This window comes from Heteronotia binoei, chromosome 1, assembly GCF_032191835.1.
Source record: "Heteronotia binoei isolate CCM8104 ecotype False Entrance Well chromosome 1, APGP_CSIRO_Hbin_v1, whole genome shotgun sequence".
NCBI lineage: Eukaryota > Metazoa > Chordata > Lepidosauria > Squamata > Gekkonidae > Heteronotia > Heteronotia binoei.
The window spans coordinates 194,891,786-194,915,449 of NC_083223.1; the positions used below are offsets into that span (position 1 = coordinate 194,891,786).

Genomic DNA, 23,664 nt, shown 5'->3' on the forward strand with positions numbered 1-23,664 from the left:
ACTTACTGCCTACTGGACTGAAATAGTCTCTAGTCTGAACCCTAGCTCTGAGGCCGCCTTCCAGCCCAACTTGGGAACTCTGGTTCCTAGCTCTTGGCTCTGATTTGACAGTCGCCATAATTGTTCCAGGGGTTGTTTTGTAGAAAAACAGGCGATGGAGCTCATTAGCATAACTCATTAGCATATGCCACCGCCCCCCACAGCCAAAAGCAACCTGATGCAAGAAAGGAAACACACACACCCCCGGCAAGTCTAACCAGAGAGGATTGTGAGGAACTCCAAAGGGATCTGTTGAGGCTGGGTGAGTGGGCGTCAACGTGGCAGATGAGGTTCAATGTGGCCAAGTGCAAAGTAATGCACATTGGGGCCAAGAATCCCAGCTACAAATACAAGTTGATGGGGTGTGAACTGGCAGAGACTGACCAAGAGAGAGATCTTGGGGTCATGGTAGATAACTCACTGAAAATGTCAAGACAGTGTGCGTTTGCAATAAAAAAGGCCAATGCCATGCTGGGAATTATTAGGAAGGGAACTGAAAGCAAATCAGCCAGTATCATAATGCCCCTGTATAAATCGATGGTGCGGTCTCATTTGGAGTACTGTGTGCAGTTCTGGTCGCCGCACCTCAAAAAGGATATTATAGCATTGGAGAAAGTCCAGAAAAGGGCAACTAGAATGATTAAAGGGCTGGAGCACTTTCCCTATGAAGAAAGGTTGAAACGCTTGGGACTCTTTAGCTTGGAGAAACGTCGACTGAGGGGTGACATGATAGAGGTTTACAAGATAATGCATGGGATGGAGAAAGTAGAGAAAGAAGTACTTTTCTCCCTTTCTCACAATACAAGAACTCGTGGGCATTTGATGAAATTGCTGAGCAGACAGGTTAAAACGGATAAAAGGAAGTACTTCTTCACCCAAAGGGTGATTAACATGTGGAATTCACTGCCACAGGAGGTGGTGGCGGCCACAAGTATAGCCACCTTCAAGAGGGGTTTAGATAAAAATATGGAGCACAGGTTCATCAGTGGCTATTAGCCACAGTGTGTGTGTATATATATAATTTTTTTTGGCCACTGTGTGACACAGAGTGTTGGACTGGATGGGCCGTTGGCCTGATCCAACATGGCTTCTCTTATGTTCTTAATGCTTGGGCTGACTAGAGATCCAGACAGCACAAGCAGGTCTCGCTCACCTGGGGTTCTCCTGGGCTGCCCCCCCCCCCACAGTCAAAAGGCCAGCAAGCCACCCGCCACCCAAAATCACATAAGTAGAGAAAGGGTGGTGTGGGCTTCTCCAAGGGTTAATGAGGGCTGCTGGGGGCATGGCAAAGCTCCTGGTGGCTGGCTGGCTGCCCACTCTCCTAATCCAGGGATTTATGCAGCTGCACCTACTATTCAATGGACAAGGTAGGTAGGAAGGAAGAGGTGGAACCCTCAGAAAGGTTTAGGAGCTGTGCTCCTGTGAGCTCCTGCTGAATCTGAGGCCTGGCTGTTTCAGTTTCAGCATGGCTCAAGCAACCTTGTGTCCCCTGAAATTCTATATTATGGATCTCTGGACCACTTGGAGCATTTTGGCACATAGCACAGAGGCCTATAATGGGAAAGTGAAACAGGGACAAAAATATTACTAATGCATAAACAGAAATGCATTCTGTTCATAGGGAAAGTGTTTTGGAGCTCACACACATGAAAGGGTCAAGAGAGTTCCTTTAGATATATAGTGCACAGTGGAATTTTGAATATGCCCAATATTGCCACTTGCACTTGGAGACCAGCCAGTAGAGAAATAAAAGGATTACACAGAAACAAAAGAGTAGGGAAGTAATACTACAGCTCTATTGATCACAGATCAGTCACGTATTGGTGCAGCATGGGTAGGGAATTTGTGCTACTACTAGCGTAAATGCTGGCAGTGAAACTCCAAAACCTACCTGTTGGGAGTAACCAGGGTAAGAGAACCAACCTACCTGTTGGAACTAACCAGTTATAGGTCTAGAAGTGACAGACACCACTATTTATGCCTGTCACCAGTCTCTCAGAAGCATGGGCAGTATTCCCACTTTACAATCAGCTGCCATGCCTTCAGTGCTGAGTCCATAAGGGGACTTCCTTTTTGTAACATCCCTGCATAACTCTGGGCTATGTTTTCCAGCCTTAAACACCACAGAAGCCAGACAGATGTTTGCTTTCTGTTGTGTATGTGGACTAAGGTTGTATATAAGTAATGGTGTTCCTGCCTGGCTCATTGGAGCCTGCATAACTGAGCTTAAGGACTCAGAGACAATGGGCAGTAGGATCCAAATCTCTGCTGCCCTACTCCAATCATGGGCCCCCTGCTGGTTTGAATGATCCAAAGGCATCCTAGTGCGGGAACCTTGAAGTGTATATAGTTGGCCCTGTTGGCCCAGTTAGTTATAGAGTTCAGCCGTTACCATGCTGTACCTAATAAAAGATCTATGATCGCTACAACGGCGTCTCCTCCTTGCATTGAACCCACTATATTATACAAAGGTGGGATCCTGGTGAGCGAGGAGCACTGGCCCTCGGCACTGCACCATGCATCGCTGCTCTCTGCATCCAGCTCTGCGAATCACATGCCACCACCAGACAACATGGCTACTGTGCCAGGAATGCTGCCTGAGTTTGACGCAGCTCATCCTGAGCTGTGGGAATCCTGGGTCAAACAACTCAAATACTACCTCATGGCCCAGAAGACTGGAAACCGGGAAGAGGGCAGGAGATGAAAAAAGCCATCCTGTGGAGTACCTGTGGCATCACGACCTTGAGGCTAGCTGACAGCTCGAATCATCCTCCTATGAGCAGATCATCATGGCGCTGACTGGCCATTTTGCTCCCCAGCCGACCCGCCTGATCTGATGGCTGCAGTTCCTCAACAGGCATCAGCAACCGAACAAGTCCGCCGCCGACTACCCCGGTTCCATGAGTATGTTGCCCATTTGGAAGAGGCCTTGCTCGAGAAATTTACATATAGCCTCCACAACTGAAAAACTCGCTGGAAGATCGCAGCAGAGGCCAATCCCACATTGGAAAAAGCCCTCAAGATAGCCACAGTAGCCGAAGAGGACAAGGTAAGGACAAGGGTCGCCACTCTGAAGCCAGTGCACACCAGCTTCCATACTCAGCAGCGTCGGATGACTCAGATGGGGACAGTGCTATCAAACTGCATCGAGCAGCCCCGCAACATCAGCCTACATGTGCATCAGAGCCAGCGACATCAAGGTTCTGCGCCAGCTGTGGGGAGCCCCACGAATGGAGATCATGCAAATTTAGGAACACCATCTGCCACGATGGGCCACCTGGCACAGGTCTGCTATTCCAAGTCATCCCACTCCACGGCCAACGCCATGCAGCTGCCATCATAGCAGAGCTGCACTCCCTCACCACATCCACCAGCCAGGTATGCAGGTTATCAATGCCCTCACCAGACAAGCTAAAAACCACTGTGTTCATTGAGGGCACTCCATGTAGGATGGAGATAGACTCGGGGGCTACCTTTACAGTCATATAGGACAAGACACTTAAACAACTATCCCCCGGGGGGGGGGGGGCGGATCCCGTTTCCAACCCCACACTGATAGTTGTTCAGTACTTCCAGAAACAGGAGGTTGCCATGCACGGGGTCGGATTTGTCAGGGTCAAATATGGGTTGTACAAAAGAACCCTGCCACTGTTAGTCATTGCAGGAAACCTCACGAGCTTACTGGGATGCTCATGGTTCAGTCCGCTGGGAATCCAAGTGACTGGCATCCATCAGGTTCCCTCAGGCATGGACTTCCAATGGGTCTATGCAGAGTTTTCGTCCATTTTCGATGGGTCTCTGGGAACGTTTATCGGGGCTCCTGTGTCCCTACAGCTAAACCCAGCTGTGAAGCCCATAAGGCTCAAGGCCAGTCCCCTTTGCCTTAAAACCGAAAATTGAGGAGGAGCTCGACCACCTCATGGTTCAAGGGGTCTTAGAGCCGGTGGCCAATGCACAGTGGAAGACCCCCATCGTAACCCCCATGAAGTCCAACAGCAGTGCCTGCCTACAAATCCACCATAAATAAGGCACTGCGGAACCATGCCTATCCAGTCTCCAAAGTCAGCCATGTCTTGGCCTCCCTGGCGGGGGCCAAAATTTTCAAAAATTGGATTTGGCCCAGGCCTACCAACAGCTTCTAGTGGATGATGCCACAGCGGAAGCGCAGACTATTGTCATGCATAGGTTGTATATAAGTACAACTAAGACTACTGTCATGCATAGGGGCGCTTTCAGGGTCAAGCGCCTACAGTTTGGGGTCAGCGTAGCCTCGGGGATTTTTCAGAACCTAATGAACTCTCTTAAAAGGCATCCATGGGATCCAGACGTTCTTTGATGATGTACTGATTGCCGCCACCACCGAGGAAGAGTTCGCCATCCGCCTCCACGCCATGCTCCAATGCTTCGATTCAGCCGGGTTAAAGGTAAAGAGTGAAAAATGCCTCCTGAGTGTCCCGCGTATAAACTTTTTGGGCTACATGGTGGACACTATCGGGATACACCCAGCCCAAGACAAGATCAGAGCCATCTGCAAGGCCCTGGTCCCCACAAACAAGGCCGAAATGCAAGCATAAGAACATAAGAGAAGCCATGTTGGATCAGGCCAATGGCCTATCCAGTCCAACACACTGTATCACACAGTGGCCAAAAATTTATATATATATATATACACATACACACTGTGGCTAATAGCCACTCCTTTGTCTCCTTTGTCCACGTTTGCTCACCCCCTCAAAGAAATGTAACAGGTTAGTGAGGCAAGATCTTCCCTCACAGAACCGATGCTGAGTCTTCCTTAATAACCCGTGTTCATCAATGTGCCTACTCATTCTATCCTTGATAATGCTTTCTACCAACTTTCCCAGTATTGAAGTCAGACTGATTGGCCTGTAATTTCCCAGATCTCCTCTGGAACCCTTTTTAAAGATGGGGGTGACATTCGCTACCTTCCAGTCCTCAGGAACGGAGGCAGATTTCAATGAAAGATTACAGATTCTTGTTAGAAGATCCACAAGTTCAACTTTGAGTTCTTTCAGAACTCTCGGGTGTATGCCATCCGGACCCGGTGACTTATTAGTTTTTAATTTGTCTATCAGTTGTAGGACCTCCTCTTTTGTCACCTCAATCTGACTCAGGTCTTTCAATACCCCTTCCAAAATTAGTGGTTCTGGGGCGGGCAAAAAGTTCTCATCTTCCACAGTGAAGACGGAGGCAAAAAATTCATTCAGCTTCTCAGCCATTTCCCTATCCTCCTTCAGTAATCCTTTTACCCCATGGTCATCCAAGGGCCCCACTGCCTCCCTGGCTGGTTTCCTACTTCTAATATATTTGAAGAATTTTTTATTGTTGGTCTTTATATATTTTTTTTCAATATGCTCCTCACAGTCCCTTTTTGCCTGCCTGATCACAGTCTTGCATTTGATTTGCCACAGCCTGTGTTCCCTTTTACTAATCTCACTTGGACTGGTTTTCCACCACTTAAAGGAGTCCTTCTTACCTTTTACAGCTTCCATTACTTTGTTTGTTAACCATGCAAACAAATCTTTGTTTTTATACGAACATCCCACACCAAAATGGATTACAAACTGTAAGTAATATAATCTCTGATAAAAACACAGCTGACTTTGCCACCAAACTGTGCCATTTTGTTCTCACCCGTAACTACTACAGATTTGGCAATGAACTTTTCTTACAGATCAATGGTACTTTTCCTACAGATCAATGGTACAGCCATGGGCACCCGTATGGCCCCACAATATGCTAACATCTTTATGGCTAACTTGGAGCAATGCTTCCTAGACTCCCACCCACTCATACCTACCTTAAGCCTGCATTACACTGATGACATCTTTATGGTCTGGGCACATGGTAAAGAAGCCCTGGATGCATTCCACCAAACATTCAATGACTTTCATCCTACCATCAACCTGACAATGAAACAGTCTATGCAAGAAATACATTTTCTGGACACCACTCTAAAAATACACAATGGATGCATAGACACTACCTTATACTGGAAATTTACCGACCGGCAAACATACCTGCATGCCTCCAGCTACCATCCCAAACATACCAAACAATCCATGGTATACAGCCAGGCTCTACGCTACAGCCGCATTTGCTCCAATCCTACTGACAGATTCTCACCTGAGGGATCTACAACAAACCTTTTTGGAACTAAAGTACCCAGGAAAAAGATTAACAAAGCCAGAATGATACCCAGAGAAAACCTGCTACCAGACAGACCCAAAAAAGACAATAACAACACCACTAGTGGTCACACACAACTCTCAACTGAAAACAGTTCAATGTATCATCAACAACTTACAATCTCTGTTGGACAGTGACAGTTCTCTTTCAAAAGTACTGGAGTGTAAACATTTTCTTGCACACAGACAGCCCCCTAATCTCAAACAACTCCTCACCCACAACAATACAACATCTCATCTGAGCATGGACATCGGTACCAGAGCTTTCAATAAACCCAAGTGCCAACTTTGCTGCCACATACACCCAGACAACACAATCACTGGACCTAACAGCATTAACTACACCATCTCAGGCTCATTCATCTTCCAACATTATATATACCATTAAATGCCAACAATAACCTTCAGTTCTCTACATAGGACAAACCCTCTGCCAAAGGATAAATGGATACAAATCTGAAATCAGGAATTACAGAATTGAGAAACCAGTCGGAGAACACTTTAACTTTCCAGAGCATTCAGTGAGTGACCTCAAAGCAGCTGTTTTACTGCAAAGGAACTTCAAGAACAGAACAGAGAGAAACTGCTGAATTACAAATTAATATGAAACTTGGAACAAACACCTCCTCAGGACTGAATAAGGATATTGGTTTTTTTTTTATCTCATTACATATGCTAAACCCACTCTCACTTAGTACAGCTATATATTCACAGAATCCCAATGTATCAGAATAATGTTTTTTGTATTGACATACTGTTTTTTGTATTGAATAATGTTTTTTGTATTGACATACAGAATCCCAATGTATCAGAATAATGTTTTTTGTATTGACATACTCAAATAAGAGATATTGGCTGTTTATCTCATCACATATACTAACCCATCTTCCACTATATTTTAATGCATTCTTTTTTAAAAAATAGCAAACTAGAATGATGTTTATACGTGTGTTACATGTTCAAATTAAACCTCTTGAGAAACTAATGCCCTCATTTTAAACCCACAGCTAAAATCACAACAGACTCTTATTTATGGCACTTCACATAGACATCAATCTGCTATTCATATATTGCCCCCTTGTTGATGCAGCTCAGTTAACATAAACTATCACCAGACCCCAAATTGTGCTTTTTTTAATCTGCTAGCAAACATTTCCATGATTTTGCATACCAGTTCACTGCCCACTCTCTCTATATTTAGGACTGTTTGCCATTCCATCGTATTCTCTGATGAAGTGTGCTTCTAGCCCACGAAAGTTTACATTCTGAATAAAACTTTGTTGGTCTTAAAGGTGCTACTTGACTCCTACTTTGTTCTGAGGTTTACTGATGTTTGCGATAAATGTGTTCTGAAATACAAGCTAGTTTTGGAATCTGACTGTTTGGTGAGGCTGCCTTGGTTTGAGTACCTGCAATTAAAAAGTTGGTTATGTAAATTCCCGATTAGGATGACTCTTACCTTCTTTGAAAACCTGCTTTTTCATGATATTCAGCCTATAAGGGGACTTATCTCTGAGTATGTTGATTCCATCCCTCAGGCCTCCTATATCTTTGCCTTTTCAAATGGCCTGGGAAAGGGATCTGGGCATTACTTTTACTAGTGGGGAATGGAGGGATCTTTGGTTTTTTTTATTACTCACTTCAAAGGCACTTAAAGTTAGAGCTCAGGCTTACAAAGTCATGGCTAGGTGGTACATTACACCTGGGCAGTTTGTGCATTTGGCTTCTAATGTTTATAATTCTCTGTGCTGGAGAGGTTGTTTGGAAAAGGGTACATATTTTCATATGTGGTGGACATGCCCAATCATTTCTTTATTTTGGACAAAGGTTATTATGGAGATTTATTATATTACAAATGTTAGAATTCCATTATCTGCTAAAATTTGTCTCTTAAAAGTTTGGGATTATTTTGGGATTCCTGTTTTAAAGGAGGAGTCAATTTCTCTGCTGCTTAACATGGCTAAATTTGCTATTGCTTTGCATTGGAAATTAAAGTCATCCCCTTTGGGAGTACTTTATTTTAGATAAAATCACTTATAATTTGGATGGGAGGAGGTCTTTAAAATGAAGGTCTAATATTTTAGTCAAGTGGTCCCCTTTTCTGGGTTATTTTTCACATGGGAATTTTGGTTCAAATGAGCAGTGTATGCTGGTTTGGCAGTAGCTTGGGTTACTTGATTTCTGTTTGTAATCTGGGTTTCTTTAGTTGTTTTTTGGTGACTGGGTGGGTTTGATCTTGTTTGTTTATACATTTATGTATAATTCTGTATGTGATTCTGTGTGTATCTCTGTATTTTGAAATAAACTTGTGTGAATTTTTTTTTTTTAAGTCAGTGGTAAAATAGGGTATAATGAATGGTGGCTGGGGGGAGGCGGTTTGATGTAGAGGCTCCAAATTTGCAGGGCAGCTGCAGGAGCCTCTCCCCCACAGAACCCCCAAGTTTCAAAAAGATTGGACCAGGGGTCCAATCCTAGTGGCACCTCAAGAGTAATGAGAAACAATAACCCAGGCGGCAGTCAGATTCTCATAGAGAATCTCTGCAGTTGAGTCCACTGTGTTAAGGGTATTTGATAGCAAGGAACATGACAATGCTATGTCCCTCAGCAGAATAAGTGCCACTGTGCCAGTGCCAGTGCTACACACAGTACCTTAGCTCAAACCAGAGAATCTGGTTGGGGGCTTTTTACAAGGTTTTCTGCAAGGACTGCAGCACAGAACCAGTGCACTAAACGCACTAGGAGGGCCTGCACTTTCTGCATGCTAAGCAGCTGCCCACTACCCTACAGAAGAAATTTCTGTGTGGAATCCTTCAACATTCTATTTGTTATTGGTCACTGAAAGGAAATCTTGGGCACTAGGGCACTTGGTTTTAAAAGAAGCCTCTGAAAGGTCAAGGCTGTTCAAGAGGAACCTTAACTTACATGCCAATAAGTTGCACAAATATTACCTCTACTCTTCTTTTAAAAGCAAGTAGCTTGGGAATCTGTCACTGCACTGTACTTATCCTAGTTCTTCTTGGTTCATGTATGGCACACGCCCAAAGAAAGAAGCATTCTTACCTTTTTCAACAAAGCCGAGAGACCAGTCACTGCAAGACTGCTTAAGACAATACACCCCCCAGGACTTAACAGATATTGGCTTCCTATTTCAGTAGACATAAATAGTTGATCAGTTCTCAGTTTTTCCCAGAAATCAGACTCTGTTGGTATTAAAAAGTGCTTCTGGTCTCAAGCAATTTTCCTGTCTGTTATCAACCCCTTCAATACCTATACTGAATGCAAACTTGCAGCTTTTTCAGTCTTTCCCGATATGCTGATCCACCGTTAGCTGCATTTACTACTCTGCTACTTTGACATCTAGATTCCATTGATGCTCCCTGGTAACGAAGCCCCCTCCCCATACCATGCAATATATGAGGAATGTGTTTCCATGAATCTTAAGAGCTCTGGTGTCACTTATACCACCCAGCACTGACCTTTGCTAGCCTTAAAGTGCTACTGGGACACTTCTAATGTCATTCTTTATCTAGTTGTAACATTTTGTATTTGTATGCTCTCATATTGCCTTACTCCAATTTCAGCTATATTCAGTGATCACCCAGTTCTGATGCATCTTGACCCTAACTGGCTCTTCCTGACAGCCAACCAACCAGCATTTCGACCCTATCTGTAACTGATGAATACTAAATAAAACTTTGGTAGTATTAAAGGTACCACTGGACTTTTGAAAGTATCCCCTATCTGGCCTAGTTAGTTGAGAATAAAAAACTACAGCCCTAAGCTGAATTACTTACAATAATATAAAAGAAGAAAAAATAAATTCCTCAAAATACCCTTATTACTGGAGCAGCCTATTTAATGTCCCTAAACCAGAAATACCCTTAGACGCTACTGCAGACTTATAACCAGGGCTTTTTTTTTTCTGCCAAGCCCACAGGAGTGGAGCTCCAACTGGGCTGGCCATGGCTCTGGGTGGCCCAACCTGTCATGTGGCAACCATGTGCTCCGAGGCCAGGTGGTGTGGCCTATTATGCAAATGAGCTCTTGCTGGGCTTTTTCTACAAACAAGACACTGCTTATAACAGTAGAAAAGGACCAAACTAACACAGAGGCCTAAGGGTAAAAGTGTATAACCAAGAAACACTGTTATAGAACAACACACAACAATGCCACAGTCCTCCCCCACAGCCAAAAGGATTTCAAGGGGAGGGGGGAAATCTATCAAACCAAGTTAACCAAACAAATCAACACAACACTGTGGCAAGATTTCTGTTGGGTTGGCCCTCTTTATGAAATTGGCTACAAGAGCTCTTTATGAAAATTGGCCATCAAGGGTTCAAGCATTCATATTGCTAACAGCCTAGGCTGAGAATCTAGGTCAGTGGGTGAAAATTGAAAGCTGTCTCAGGACAGGAATAGCCTTATATGGTATGAGCCTTATATGGTATAAGTAGGGAGCAAGATACTGGCCATCTGCAAGATGCAGCTGTTGATTGTTGACGTATATGATAAGATAAGATGACGAAGAAATAGAGATAAGTGATAAAGTTTTCCAGGGATAATGCTTTATATAAAGCTTTTGATAAAGTTCCTCATCAAAGGCTCCTTAGAAAGCTTGAGAATCATGGAGTAAAAGGACAGATCCTCTTGTGGATCAAAAACTGGCTGAGTAATAGGAAGCAGAGAGTGAGTATAAATGGGCAGTCTTCGCAGTGGAGGACGGTAAGCAGTGGGGTGCCGCAGGGCTCGGTACTGGGTCCCATGCTCTTTAACTTGTTCATAAATGATTTAGAGTTGGGAGTGAGCAGTGAAGTGGCCAAGTTTGCGGATGACACTAAATTGTTCAGGGTGGTGAGAACCAGAGAGGATTGTGAGGAACTCCAAAGGGATCTGTTGAGGCTGGGTGAGTGGGCGTCAACGTGGCAGATGCGGTTCAATGTGGCCAAGTGCAAAGTAATGCACATTGGGGCTAAGAATCCCAGCTACAAATACAAGTTGATGGGGTGTGAACTGGCAGAGACTGATCAAGAGAGAGATCTTGGGGTCATGATAGATAACTCACTGAAAGTGTCAAGACAGTGTGCGTTTGCAATAAAAAAGGCCAATGCCATGCTGGGAATTATTAGGAAGGGAATTGAAAACAAATCAGCCAGTATCATAATGCCCCTGTATAAATCGATGGTGCGGTCTCATTTGGAGTACTGTGTGCAGTTCTGGTCGCCGCACCTCAAAAAGGATATTATAGCTTTAGAGAAGGTGCAGAGAAGGGCAACTAGAATGATTAAAGGGCTGGAGCACTTTCCCTATGAAGAAAGGTTGAAACGCTTGGGACTCTTTAGCTTGGAGAAACGTCGACTGCGGGGTGACAGGATAGAGGTTTACAAGATAATGCATGGAATGGAGAAAGTAGAGAAAGAAGTACTTTTCTCCCTTTCTCACAATACAAGAACTCGTGGGCATTCGATGAAATTGCTGAGCAGACAGGTTAAGACGGATAAAAGGAAGTACTTCTTCACCCAAAGGGTGATTAACATGTGGAATTCACTGCCACAGGAGGTGGTGGCGGCCACAAGTATAGCCACCTTCAAGAGGGGTTTAGATAAAAATATGGAGCACAGGTCCATCAGTGGCTATTAGCCACAGTGTATGTGTGTATATAACATTTTTTGCCACTGTGTGACACAGAGTGTTGGACTTGATGGGCTGTTGGCCTGATCCAACATGGCTTCTCTTATGTTCTTATGTTCTTATATACCCTGGGCATTTGAGCAGAAAGTGCTGACTACATGAGAGGCAGGGGACCTCTATGCTGGTCAAGCCCTGAAATTAACAAGCCTTTGTTGATTTGAAGCCTGATCTGCACTAGAGACAGGAGACAGGAACGGGTCCAGAGGAGGGTGAGGAAGATGGTGAAGGGTCTGGAGAACAATGAGGAAAGATTGAAGGAGCTGGGGATGTTTAGCCTGGAGAGGAGGCGGCTGAGAGGTGATATGATCACCATCTTCAAGTACTTGAAGGGCTGTCATAGAGAGGATGGTGCGGAATTGTTTTCTGTGGTCCCAGAAGGTTTTCTGTGGTCCCAGAACCAATGAGTTGAAATTAAATCAAAAGAGTTTCCAGCTCAACATTAGGAAGAACTTCCTGACCGTTAGAGTGATTCCTCAGTGGAACAGGCTTCCTTGGGAGGTGGTGGGCTCTCCTTCCTTGGAGGTTTTTAAACAGAGGCTAGATGGCCATCTGACAGCGATGAAGATCCTGTGAATCTGGGGTAGGTATTTGTGGGTTTCCTGCATTGTGCAGGGGGTTGACTAAATGACCCCAGAGGTCCCCTCCAACTCTATGATTCTATGGTCATACCAAACTGAAATGGGACTTGAGGTTTAGACTCTAAACTCTAACAGGGAAAATGTAGCCTAACAAGATGTAGATTTAGACTATAGAATTATGCTTTACTATGGAAATATGCTTTATGCTTGACTACAACTGTGTAACTGTATTCCGAAATGTACTAATGTTATCTGATTGCTTTGCTTTTCTATATGTATTATTAAGTCTTCTGTCTGGAGAGGAGAAACTTGGAGTCTAATAAAACTTGTCTGTTACTAAGTGTGTATTAGCCTTCTGATAACTGCAGGTTGTTTTGGGTTTGGGTAACTGAGGGTACAGTGAGGTGTACAAAAATAATCCAATAACAAACACTAAACAACTAAACAGAACAACAACCCAGCAGCAATGCTCCCCCCCAAAAGGCCAAAATCAACTGAACCTGACCGTGATTTCAAACTGCACCAAATTTAAAAAGAATCAAATAAGGCAACCAAAGGAAACAAGCCTAAAAGAGTAACACAACGCTATACCACCAGCAACACACTCCCCCCCAAGAAAAAAAGAGAAAAACCACAACTGTGTATAACACAAAACAACACACAAAAATGCAACAACCCACCCACAACAACCACAAGTCTCTTCCCCAGCAACTAGAAGGAATACAAGAACTTTAAAAAGCCAAACCTTCAGAAATCACATTGTGCAACAAAAATGTGGAGTACTATCAAGGACAACACAACTATAACTCAACCCCACAACAGCAGCCACCCACCTGCCAAAACAAGAACATTGCTTAGAAATATCTATCAACATCCACAAAAAACAACAGTAATGAAATCTGCAATCACAACTTGTGAACAAAAGTTTAACTACACATAAAAACATTTAACTACACAATTAACAACAGTGAACAAAACCCCCATTCCCCCACCCAAAAACAAGAGGGAATAACAGCAGTAAAGCAGTGATACTTTAAATGCAACTATTTAAATATTTATGAAACAAACTTTTAACACTTCCAAAAAAAATTTCTAAAGACTAGGCCAACTCCCCACCCCACCGGAGAACCCTAACTAACCCACCCCAAGCAGGCCACCCACTCTAAACAGGATAAGTAAAGGGAGACTTTATTAAAAAGTCCTTTTACTTCTCTTAAATCCTATTTCTAAACAAAAGAAAAATCCCCCAAACTTACCTGAAGCTGTCTTCTTCAGATGTCACCCTCAGGAATCCAGTCCACTTTGGTCTGGCAGCCAGACAAGCCAAGGCAGGCACAAAGAGCAGCAGAAGCTGAAGCCAGGGGCCAGCAGCTACACAAGTGTCTCAGCCAAACAGTCAGCCAGCAATGGAGCAGGACACCTTAAATGCTCTCTGTCCATGCAGAGCAATTTCAAAAAAGAACACTGTCCTGCAAATGGACAGAGAACATTGCAGCTTGCAATTCTATTGGCAGAACTGCAAATAAACAATGTTGCTTAGCAAGGCTGGTATAGCCGAGCCAGCAACAACAGCCTTGCAAAGCTACTGCAAATGCATTATTTTGACTGGGTGGTGGGGATCCCTCTCCACCTCCACCTCCCTCCCTGATCCCAGGGAGACTTTGGAAGAGGCAGGGAAAAGGCAATAAATGGTGGGAAAGGAGGTAAGTAACTTCACTTTAAATTTTGCAATGGCCTTGGGTCAGCCCCCGAATACCGCTGCATACTGATTCAGCAGCATTTGGGCAGTCATATTCAGCCCCTGAATAACTTTGGAGAATCTGATTCAGCTATATTTGGGCCAAATACAGCCAAATGAGCAGGTATTTGGGACTAAATTTGGTTTGGCTGAACCAACGCACACCCCTAATTTGAACCAAACCAATGTTTAGTGAAGTTGGTTCCAGAGTGTGACAACCTTGTCCGCTGAAGAAAAAGAAGACTGCAGATTTATACCCCGCCCTTCTCTCTGAATCAGAGACTCAGAGCAGCTTACAATCGCCTATATCTTCTCCCCCAACAACAGAGATCCTGTGAGGTGGGTGAGGCTGAAAGGGCTCTCACAGCAGCTGCTTTTTCAAGGGCAATCTCTGCGACAGCTATGGCTGACCCAAGGCCATTCCAGCAGCTGCAAGTGGAGGAGTGTGGAATCAAACTTGGTTCTCCCAGGTAAGAGTCCGTGCACTTAACCACTACACCAAACTGGCTCTCTCTGTGAGAAGCTGGCAATTGAGTACCTAAGTTGCCTAAATACCTCAGCATAATGGTAGGGCCTTCTGACATTTCTTCTCCTAATGGGAACCCACCACCCTGGAAAGCTCACAAAGGAATGGAGAGAACTGAGGCACAGATAAGTACCCTTCAGACCTATGAGAAGGAAATAATTTAGATTATCAGTGATGTGACATTGCCCCAACAACTGAGATACAGACTATTTGAAGAATGAACAAAAGGTTTCAAAATAACATGTCCTAACAAACATCCAATTGACATAGCTTTGTCAATATACCATGCCCCTGAAACTTGAAGTCCAACAGACAAAAATCAGTGGAATGAAGGAGTCAAGTTGCACCTTTAGGACCAACAAGTTTTATTCAGAATGTAAGCTTTCATGTGCTCTAAGCCCACTTCATCAGCTTTGTTCTACTCCTATTTTGTTCTTCTGCTTCAGACCAACATGGCTACCCACTTGGATCTAGACAAAAATCAGGGTGAACTAGCAAGAGACAGAAGGCTATGTCACGTTTTGCCACCTGAGCACCACTATCACAGACCCTAATAAAAGCAACTGCCTGATCAAAGAATGCATACCTGACCAAACACCACTCAGGATCAACTGAAAGGTTGACTGAGGAACTCTTAAGATATGACAGGGATTGCCACAGACATACTCCTTCCCTCCCCACCACCTAGGCATCCTGTCTAACGGCAATTAGCTGAATTTGCTTTGAAAAACAAATCCTAGTGTCATGCCATAATCTGCTTTTGAAAGTATGTTCTATTTCAGAATCAGCATCCCTTAAGATACAAGAAACATGACAAGAAACATAAGCCTGAAGTATTCTAAAGTATGTGGAAGTAATTGCAATATCATTTGGATTCAAGCCATAATAGACACCTTTATGCACTATTTAATAGTTAGATACAACCCTTCATAAAACCTATAAAATATTTGCTTTTGGAACTCAATTTACCTTATCTATATCTCTGATTGTGATGATTTCATATTGTGCTTCAGGTTCCTTTGAATGGCACAAGGGTTCTTGAGCTGCCTCTATAGAATATTTTTGAAATATCTTCTGATGTTTGCTTTCTATATGGGATGAAGAAAGCGCTCGCTCTATTGTCTTCTTATATAATCTGAGTATGTGAAAAAAATCCTAAATTATATTTTTTATTTAGGCCAATATGTGCATGTATTTGTGTATAGGCATGTACACACCCATCCACACTTACACACCCCAAATGATTTCTGAGAAGTTTTAGTAACTGATTATTTTAATAATTAAATCATTAAACCATAATTCCACTACAAAATTATAAACTAATCAGAAGTAGTAGCACAGAGATGAGCAACATAAAATAATCCAGATCTTACACTCAACCAAACTGGGGAGGTTTTTCACTCAAGGGAAAAACAGAGACTTAGACAATCCTCAGAAGCCTAGCAAGCAGGACAGAAGAAAATTGAGGGTGAGGGGACAGTGGAGTCCCATAACTTCAGGGTTACTATCAAGAAGGACCTGCTCCTGATTAATTAAAGCTTTGCTTCCACCTGAGGTAGAACCTTTAGCCAGGCTTCAAAGGGAAATCTCAAAGAGCATTAAGATTTGTAAGGGAAAAGAAATTCCTTTACATGTCCCTACTTCCTAACCATTTAGAGTTTTTTAAAAGATCAACCATGTGCATTTTTTCAGGAACAGACTAGGAGGTCAAAATAAACTGGCAACTGTCATTGTGTGCAAGGTGACAAGGGGGGAGGCCACTCGCAGAGTTAGGTCTACTGGTTATTTTGCATAGCTTTCATTTAAATTGACAGTATCTTCTGTTTCACTACTGATTTTCGTATCATAATAATACCAATTAATCATGCATTTTAACAGACTATTTTATTTATAATGCTACTTTAATATTTCTTTAAAACTACTATTTTAATTGATTTTGTGAACTGCCTAGAGTCCTCTGTATAGAGGTCAGCAGCAAAATGTGGAACAACCAAATGTTTACCTCGAATATAGTTTCCAGATAATTTCATGGACAGCCCCATATGGTTTGAATTGAAAGATCTGATTTAGAAGTCACCCATTAATGAATAAAAATGGCAACATCCTTTGTTACTGGCACAGTTGGTCAGTTTGGTGTAGTGGTTAGGTGTGCAGACTCTTATCTGGGAGAACCGGGTTTGTTTCCCCACTCCTCCAATTGCACCTGCTAGCATGGCCTTGGGTCAGCCGTAGCTCTGGCAGAGGTTGTCCTTGAAAGGGCAGCTGCTGTGAGAGCCCTCTCCAGCCCCACCCACCTTACAGGGTGTCTGTTGTGGGGGAGGAAGGTAAAGGAGATTGTGAGCCGCTCTGAGACTCTTCGGAGTGGACGGCAGGATATAAATCCAATATCTTCTAAAAACTAATAACAGGATTTCTGGATCACAGTCATTATTTGATATTTCAAAAACAAAACTGGATCCCAAAGAACTTCCTGAACTCTTTCAGGTAGAGATCATATGAAGTATTATTAGTTATGAAGTGTTAATAGCTAATTACTACTAGAGGTAGTAATAAGCATTTCCAAAGCCTTTGTGCTTAGCAGGGGGGTGCACACACAAAGAAATGGTATTTTTCAGCTTTGGACATACCAAATCCGAAAAATACCGATAGTTGCCAACGTTCCCAAATCCTGGTATTGGTATGATATTAGGGTTCAGGAATTATCAGTATTGCCAAATTTATTTGTTTCAATAATATGCTATGGGGACTGTCCCCATAGAGTGTAATAATACCCTCACTCTGAAACTGCGCAGTGGGGTGGCAGGCTCTTATCACTGAAAGGAGCACGCTGCCTCAGTGAGACTCCAGAGACTGAGGGGGTTTCAAGTTTAAATCACTCCCTCTCTGGAGTTGCCCCGCAGAAGCAGCACACTCCCTTCACTGGAGTGAAGGCAACTTGCCTTCCCTACAATGACAGGAACCTGCTCCTCCCCCCTGAATGACTTGTGGGGGGGGGGTGTTAAATGCCTCTGTGATCTTTTCTTCCTTCTCCAGCTGGCCTGCAGTCATGGGATAGCTAGAGAAGGGAGAAAAGATTGGAAAGGCATTTAAACATGTCTTCCCGTCCCTTCTCCAACTGGGCTGTGGCCATGGGCCAGCTGGAGAAGGCTGGAGAGCCTTCCCCAGAAGGCTTGCTGTAGCAGGCAGGCTGGGGAATGCTAGAGAGATCAGGGAGGCATTTAAAGATGCCTCCCCATGCCTTCTCCAGAGTGCTCACCATAGCATGTGGGCAGGAAAAGGCTGGAGCAATTGGGGAAGCATCTTTAAATGCCTTCCCATGTCTTCAGGTCTGGTGCTAAAGGTTCTGCCGCCCCAGGCAGAACCCCTCCCCCCCAAGGACTTAAATCGTGTGCAGCACAATGATGTCACCAAAAGTGACATCATCGCGCTGGGATGCTCTGCTGGCGCAGGCAGCTCCCTCTGAATGGGGCGGGAGGGCTGGGCGAGGGGTGGGCTGAGCGTTCTTGCTCGACTCGCTCCTTGCGTAGCCCGCCCGCCCCTTTCAAAGGGAGCTGCCTGGGAAGCGGTCGCCTGCACTCTTCTTCCTCCGTTCCAATTTGGAATGGAGGAAAAGGCATGGGGGTGGCAGCTTCCCAAGCAGCTGAGTCCCTCTGAAGAAGCAGAGGGGCTGGGCAAGGGGCGGTCCAAATGAGAACGCTCATCCCGCCCCTTGCCCAGCCCACTCTCCCCCTTCAGAGGGACTCAGCTGCTTGGGAAGCTGCCGCCTGCATGCTTTTACCAAATCAGAACGGAGGAAGAAGCGTGCAGGCGGCCGCTTCCCAGGCAGCTCCGTTGGCACGAACAGGGACAGCGAGGGGGCGCCTGCCCCCACCCTCCGCCCCTGCGGCCAGGTAGCACCCGAGGTGGCGGCCTACCTGGCCTACTCCCACACACCGGGCCTCCATGCCTTACCTCGCCCACTTGCCACATCAGGCAGGTTGGGGAAGGTTGGAGAAATTGGGAAGGCATAGGGTACAATGGAGAAATCATGCAGTGGGACTCCCTGACCTGGCTGGAGAAGGGAGGAAATGGCATTTAAATGCCTCCCCTTCTTCCCACAGCCATGCTTTTTCTGTCTTCCCTTCCCCAGCTGGCCTGCCACAGTAGGCCAGCTGAAGAAGGATATGGGAGATAGAGCAGGTCAGTTTCACTGTCTGCTTCCAAGTGGTGGGGAGTGAAACTGACCCACTGTCCCTCCTCTTCACTTCCCCAGAGAGTCCTCCAGCTAACTGGGTAAGTATTCATTTGGGATTGCTTTCCATATGGTAATATCTTTTCTTGGGAGCCCAAATAATGGGCATTATAAACAGACATCAGCGGAGTCGAATGCACATCCCCAGTGCTTAGTGTCTCTCATAAGCATAATCTCTGCCTTATCTTGAGTTAGCTTCAGCTTATTCACCCTCAGAAAACATGTTATTATACCTAGACAGGAAGAACATCATTTGATTATCATAAAAAGGAAAAGAAACAGACCTGGTTATCATTTGCATACTGACAATACCTCATTCCAAATCTCTAGATGACCACTCCTAGTGGTTTCATATAGGTTATAATTACTAAGCGAATTAGAAGAAAATGATGGGGAACTTATATGGATATACACATCTGAATGATATATTTGATACACTTGAGTCTTGCCTTTCTCCACAAAAGCTTGGAGATGTATACATATTCTACAGTTAATTATCTTAAAACAGGGAAAATAATGTTTTTTTAAATTTCATTTAGTTGAATGCTTACTGTAATCACTCCACTAATATTTCTCACCAAAAATTTCCTCCTAGAAAATATCTATCTGCCTGCCTGTCTGTTTTTAAATAAATAGCTTTCAATGTTTAAGTATATCTGAGATCCTTTAGACCAGGGGTGGCCAAACTGTGGTTTGGGAGCCACATGCGGCTCTTTCACACATATTGTTCAGCTCCAGGTCAAGGTGCTTAGCCTCTGAGCACTGACCCAGGCAGGCTCCCTGGCCGCCCCCGCCCCCGCAGCCGCCCTCCTTCCGTTCGTGGCACTGCAAGGCTGTTACATCCCCCGCTGAGGCTGATCCTTCCCCCCGCCTCCCTCCTTCCCTTCGTGTTGTTACTTTGGAGCACCGCACTCCGTTGCCCACCTCCCCAGACTGATCTTTACCCCACTTCCACCCTCCTCTCTTTTGTGGCGCTATAAGCCAGCGCCACGCTCAGTCAGCACCCCCCCCCCCCGAGCTGAGGCTGGTCCTTACCAGTTTCAACACGGCTGGTGCAGCTTCTAATCTTTTGAAGGGCCCGTGGGAGGAGAATTTGCTCCCCCTCCTTCCTGAAACTGGAAGTGAGGGGGAGCAAAGTCTCCTCTCGCAGACCCTTCAAAGAATTAAAAGTCACGCCAGCCATGCTGAAGCTGGTAAGGACCAGCCTCAGCTCCGGGGGGGGGGGGCAGCAATAGAGCCTGGCGCTGGCTTGCTGCGCTGCGGAGGGAGGGAGGAGGGTGGCGGCAGGGGGGGGGAAGAGGGAGGCAGGCAAACTAGGCATTTGCCATGGGCACCGGGAGGGGGGAGCCCAATTCGGAGGCCCTTATCTCCCACCGCCCTAGGCAACCGCCTAGTTTACCTAGTGGGCAAGCCGGCCCTGTCTGTAACTGGTGGACAGATCACAACCAAAGAGTGCTTGTGAATGGTTCCTCATCCTTTTGGAGAGGAGTAGCAAGTGGAGTGCCTCAAGGACCTGTCCTGGGACCTGTTTTGTTCAGCATCTTTATCAATGATTTGGATGATGGAATAGAGGAAATGCTTGTTAAATTTGCAGGTTATACTAAATTGGGAGGGGTTGCAAATACAGTAGAAGACAGAAATAGGATACAGGATGATCTTGACAGGCTGGAAAACTGGGCTAAAACCAATGAAATGAATTTTAACAGAAATAAATGTAAAGTTCTGCATTTAGGCAAGAAAAATCCAATGCATGGTTATAGGATGGGAGAGACTTGTCTTTAATAGTAGTATGTGTGTAAAGGATCTTGGGGTCTTAGTGGACCATACGCTGAACATAAGTCAACAGTGTGATGTGGTGGTGAAAAAGGCAAATACAATTTTGAGTTGTATTAACAGAAGTATAGTGTCCAGATCACATGAAGTGATGGTATTGCTTTACTCTGCTCTGGTTAAGACCTCAACTGGAGTATCATGTTCAGTTTTGGGCACCACATTTTAAGGATATAGACAAGCTGGAATTGGTCCAGAGGAGGGTGACGAAGATGGCGAGGGGTGTGAAGACCAAGTCCTATGAGGAAAGGTTGAAGGAGCTGAGTATGTTTAGCCTGGAGAGGAGGCGGCTGAGAGGTGATATGATCACCATCAAGTATGTGAAGGGCTGTCATATAGAAGTAATCCCTTCCAACTCTATGATTCTAAGAGCTGAGGGAGGCACTGGAAGCAGAGATGGAATTAAATAGTGTGGCACAAGGTTTCCCCTTAGTTTCATAGCTTTGTAGGAGCTATATTTACTAACCTTGGTGTCAGGGCAAAGAGATGCATAATGTCACAAACTGTGGTCAGTGATTTATATGGTACATGTGTGTTTCCTTTTCCCACCAGTGAAAATAATGTAATTCCTTAACATTTCCCTATGATGGTTTTATAGGGACTGTTATCCCCAACTCTCATTTTTTAAAAAGTCTCCTTCTAGCATAGTCATGTTGTAAAGTGTATATATATGTATTGTATCTTTCTGTGCAAAGGTTTTAATAAAGATGTGTGTGTAGTATTTGTTCATGTCTTGAGGCTCTCAAGCATCTGACATTTATTCTATATGGCTCTTATGTTAAGCATGTTTGGCCACCCCTGTTTTAGACCAACACTTCTATGTTAAGCAGACAAAAGTAACCTTATAAGATCTTCATTCCTCTTCTCTTTTGAAGCTGTCACAAAGTTAGAACCTTTAAATATTTCCAAAAGGTGATCTAAAGCATTGTGCACAAGTTTCCGAAGTAGTTCTTGAAAAATCCTGTCCACAAGCTGAAGAAACCGAGCAAATTGATCCATTACATGCCGCCATTCAGCTATCTCAAAATATTTTGGCTTCTCTCCGGCATCATCATGGGAATGATGAAAAAGCCTTCCTGCTCCCTTTGCTTCTGCCACCTGTAACATTTAGCAAGAATAAATTTGGAAAATGAATCAATGTATATCTGAATATCCTTTCATCAGATAAAACATTTTGCTGTATTTATTCTTCACTATTAGAATGTCTTCCATTGAAAGAATTACCCATGGAAAAGTATTTTTACTACCACGGCAAAAATAATAATATTGAGATTGTATATGCACATGTATGGCTGCAAGACAAATATTTATATACCAAAACCTTACACTTAAAAGCAGGCTTGCATTACTAGGCAGGGTAAATACCATGCAGTGAATTATTCTGTCTGTATTCTAGAAAACAAGGTTGCACTTGCCTGTGACTCTTGTTCATCAAGTGGACTTCTGTGCAGGTGCACGTGAGACCATGCTTATGCAGATTAGCCACAGAGATATGTTTTAAAGCTTTCTAGCTTTTTCCACAAGAATCAGTGCACTTCCCCTCCCCTCTGAGACATACAGAAGTGGGACAGTACCTTTAGATGAAAATTCAGACTTGGCTATAGGACTACTTTGTTGTTGCAAAACCTACCGAAGGTGGAGCATAAACAGGTTGCTTACCTGTAACTGATGATCTTCGAGTGGTCATCTGTGCAGTCACACATATGGGTCTTGCCACAGGCAACGGATCCATACCTCAGAGCTCCAATAGCTCGCCTATAGCGTTTTTTGGCGCGCTTCCCTCCCACTCTGGGGAGCAGGCACTGACCGTGCATGCCTGGAGCAGGGGGGGAGCGCCCATCCCACTCAGTTTCTTCCAGCCGTTACTGACACTATGCAAATTAAACAACATTCAGAGGAGGCTAGCAGCGGGGAAGGCTGGGTGGGCGTGTGTGACTGCACAGATGACCACTCGAAGATCATCAGCTACAGGTAAGCAACCTGTTTATCTTCTTCGTGGTCTCTGTGCAGTCCCACACATGGGTGACTAGCCAGCTAAATGTCCTGGTGGAGGGTGCTGGTAAAAGAAAAGAATTAGTCACATAATCACATCACATTATAAAGGTTATAGATGGAAGCGGATACACTCACCCCTGACTTCAATGGAAGATGGATCTGAGGACCGCTTGGCCAAAGGAGGCGTCTCGTCTCGCACGAACATCTAAGGCATAGTGGGAGACATATGTGGATGGTGAGGACCAAGATGCGGCTGCGCAGATGTCCTCTAGGGAGACGCCCTGCAGGAAAGCCGAAGACGTCGAGACCGCTCTGGTGGAGTGAGCCTTAAGGCCTTCGGGCAAGGGCTGCTTAGCCAGTTCGTAACACAACTTGATGGCACTAACTACCCATTTAGATAGTCTCTGGGTAGAAATTTTGTGTCCTCTGTGAGGGTTACCGTAGGCCACAAACAGGTTAGGGTCCTTACGGAACTGTTGTGTATGAGCAAGATAGAAAGACAAAGCTCTTCTGACATCAAAGGCATGCAGAGCTCTTTGTCCTGGGTCGCTTGGATTAGAGAAGAATGTTGGTAACGATGTTGATGTTGATAAATGAAACTGGAGACAACTTTAGGGAGGAAGGAAGGGTCTGGTCGAAGGACCACCTTATCTTTGTGGAAGATCGTGTAAGGAGCATCATGGGGGAAGGCACATAAATCACTGGCCCGTTTCCCGGAGGTAAGGGCAACTAGTAAGGCAGTCTTCCACGACAAAAGGTTGAGATCTACGGTAGCCATGGGTTCGAACGGGGGTTTCATTAGATGAGAAAGCACTAGGGACAAACTCCAA

General features: G+C 44.6%; 1 protein-coding gene across 1 annotated transcript in view; it reads right to left on the minus strand.

Moving 5' to 3' along the window:
• Positions 1 to 23,664, minus strand: part of LOC132576480 (dynein axonemal heavy chain 14-like) — a 193,873-nt gene that overhangs the window by 100,924 nt on the left and 69,285 nt on the right. The window contains exons 8-9 of the mRNA XM_060245693.1: positions 21,681 to 21,937; positions 15,748 to 15,913 (exon numbers count right to left, since the gene is read on the minus strand). Of these exons, the coding sequence (XP_060101676.1) occupies positions 15,748 to 15,913; positions 21,681 to 21,937 (423 nt within the window). The remainder of the gene's footprint in view (positions 1 to 15,747; positions 15,914 to 21,680; positions 21,938 to 23,664) is intronic.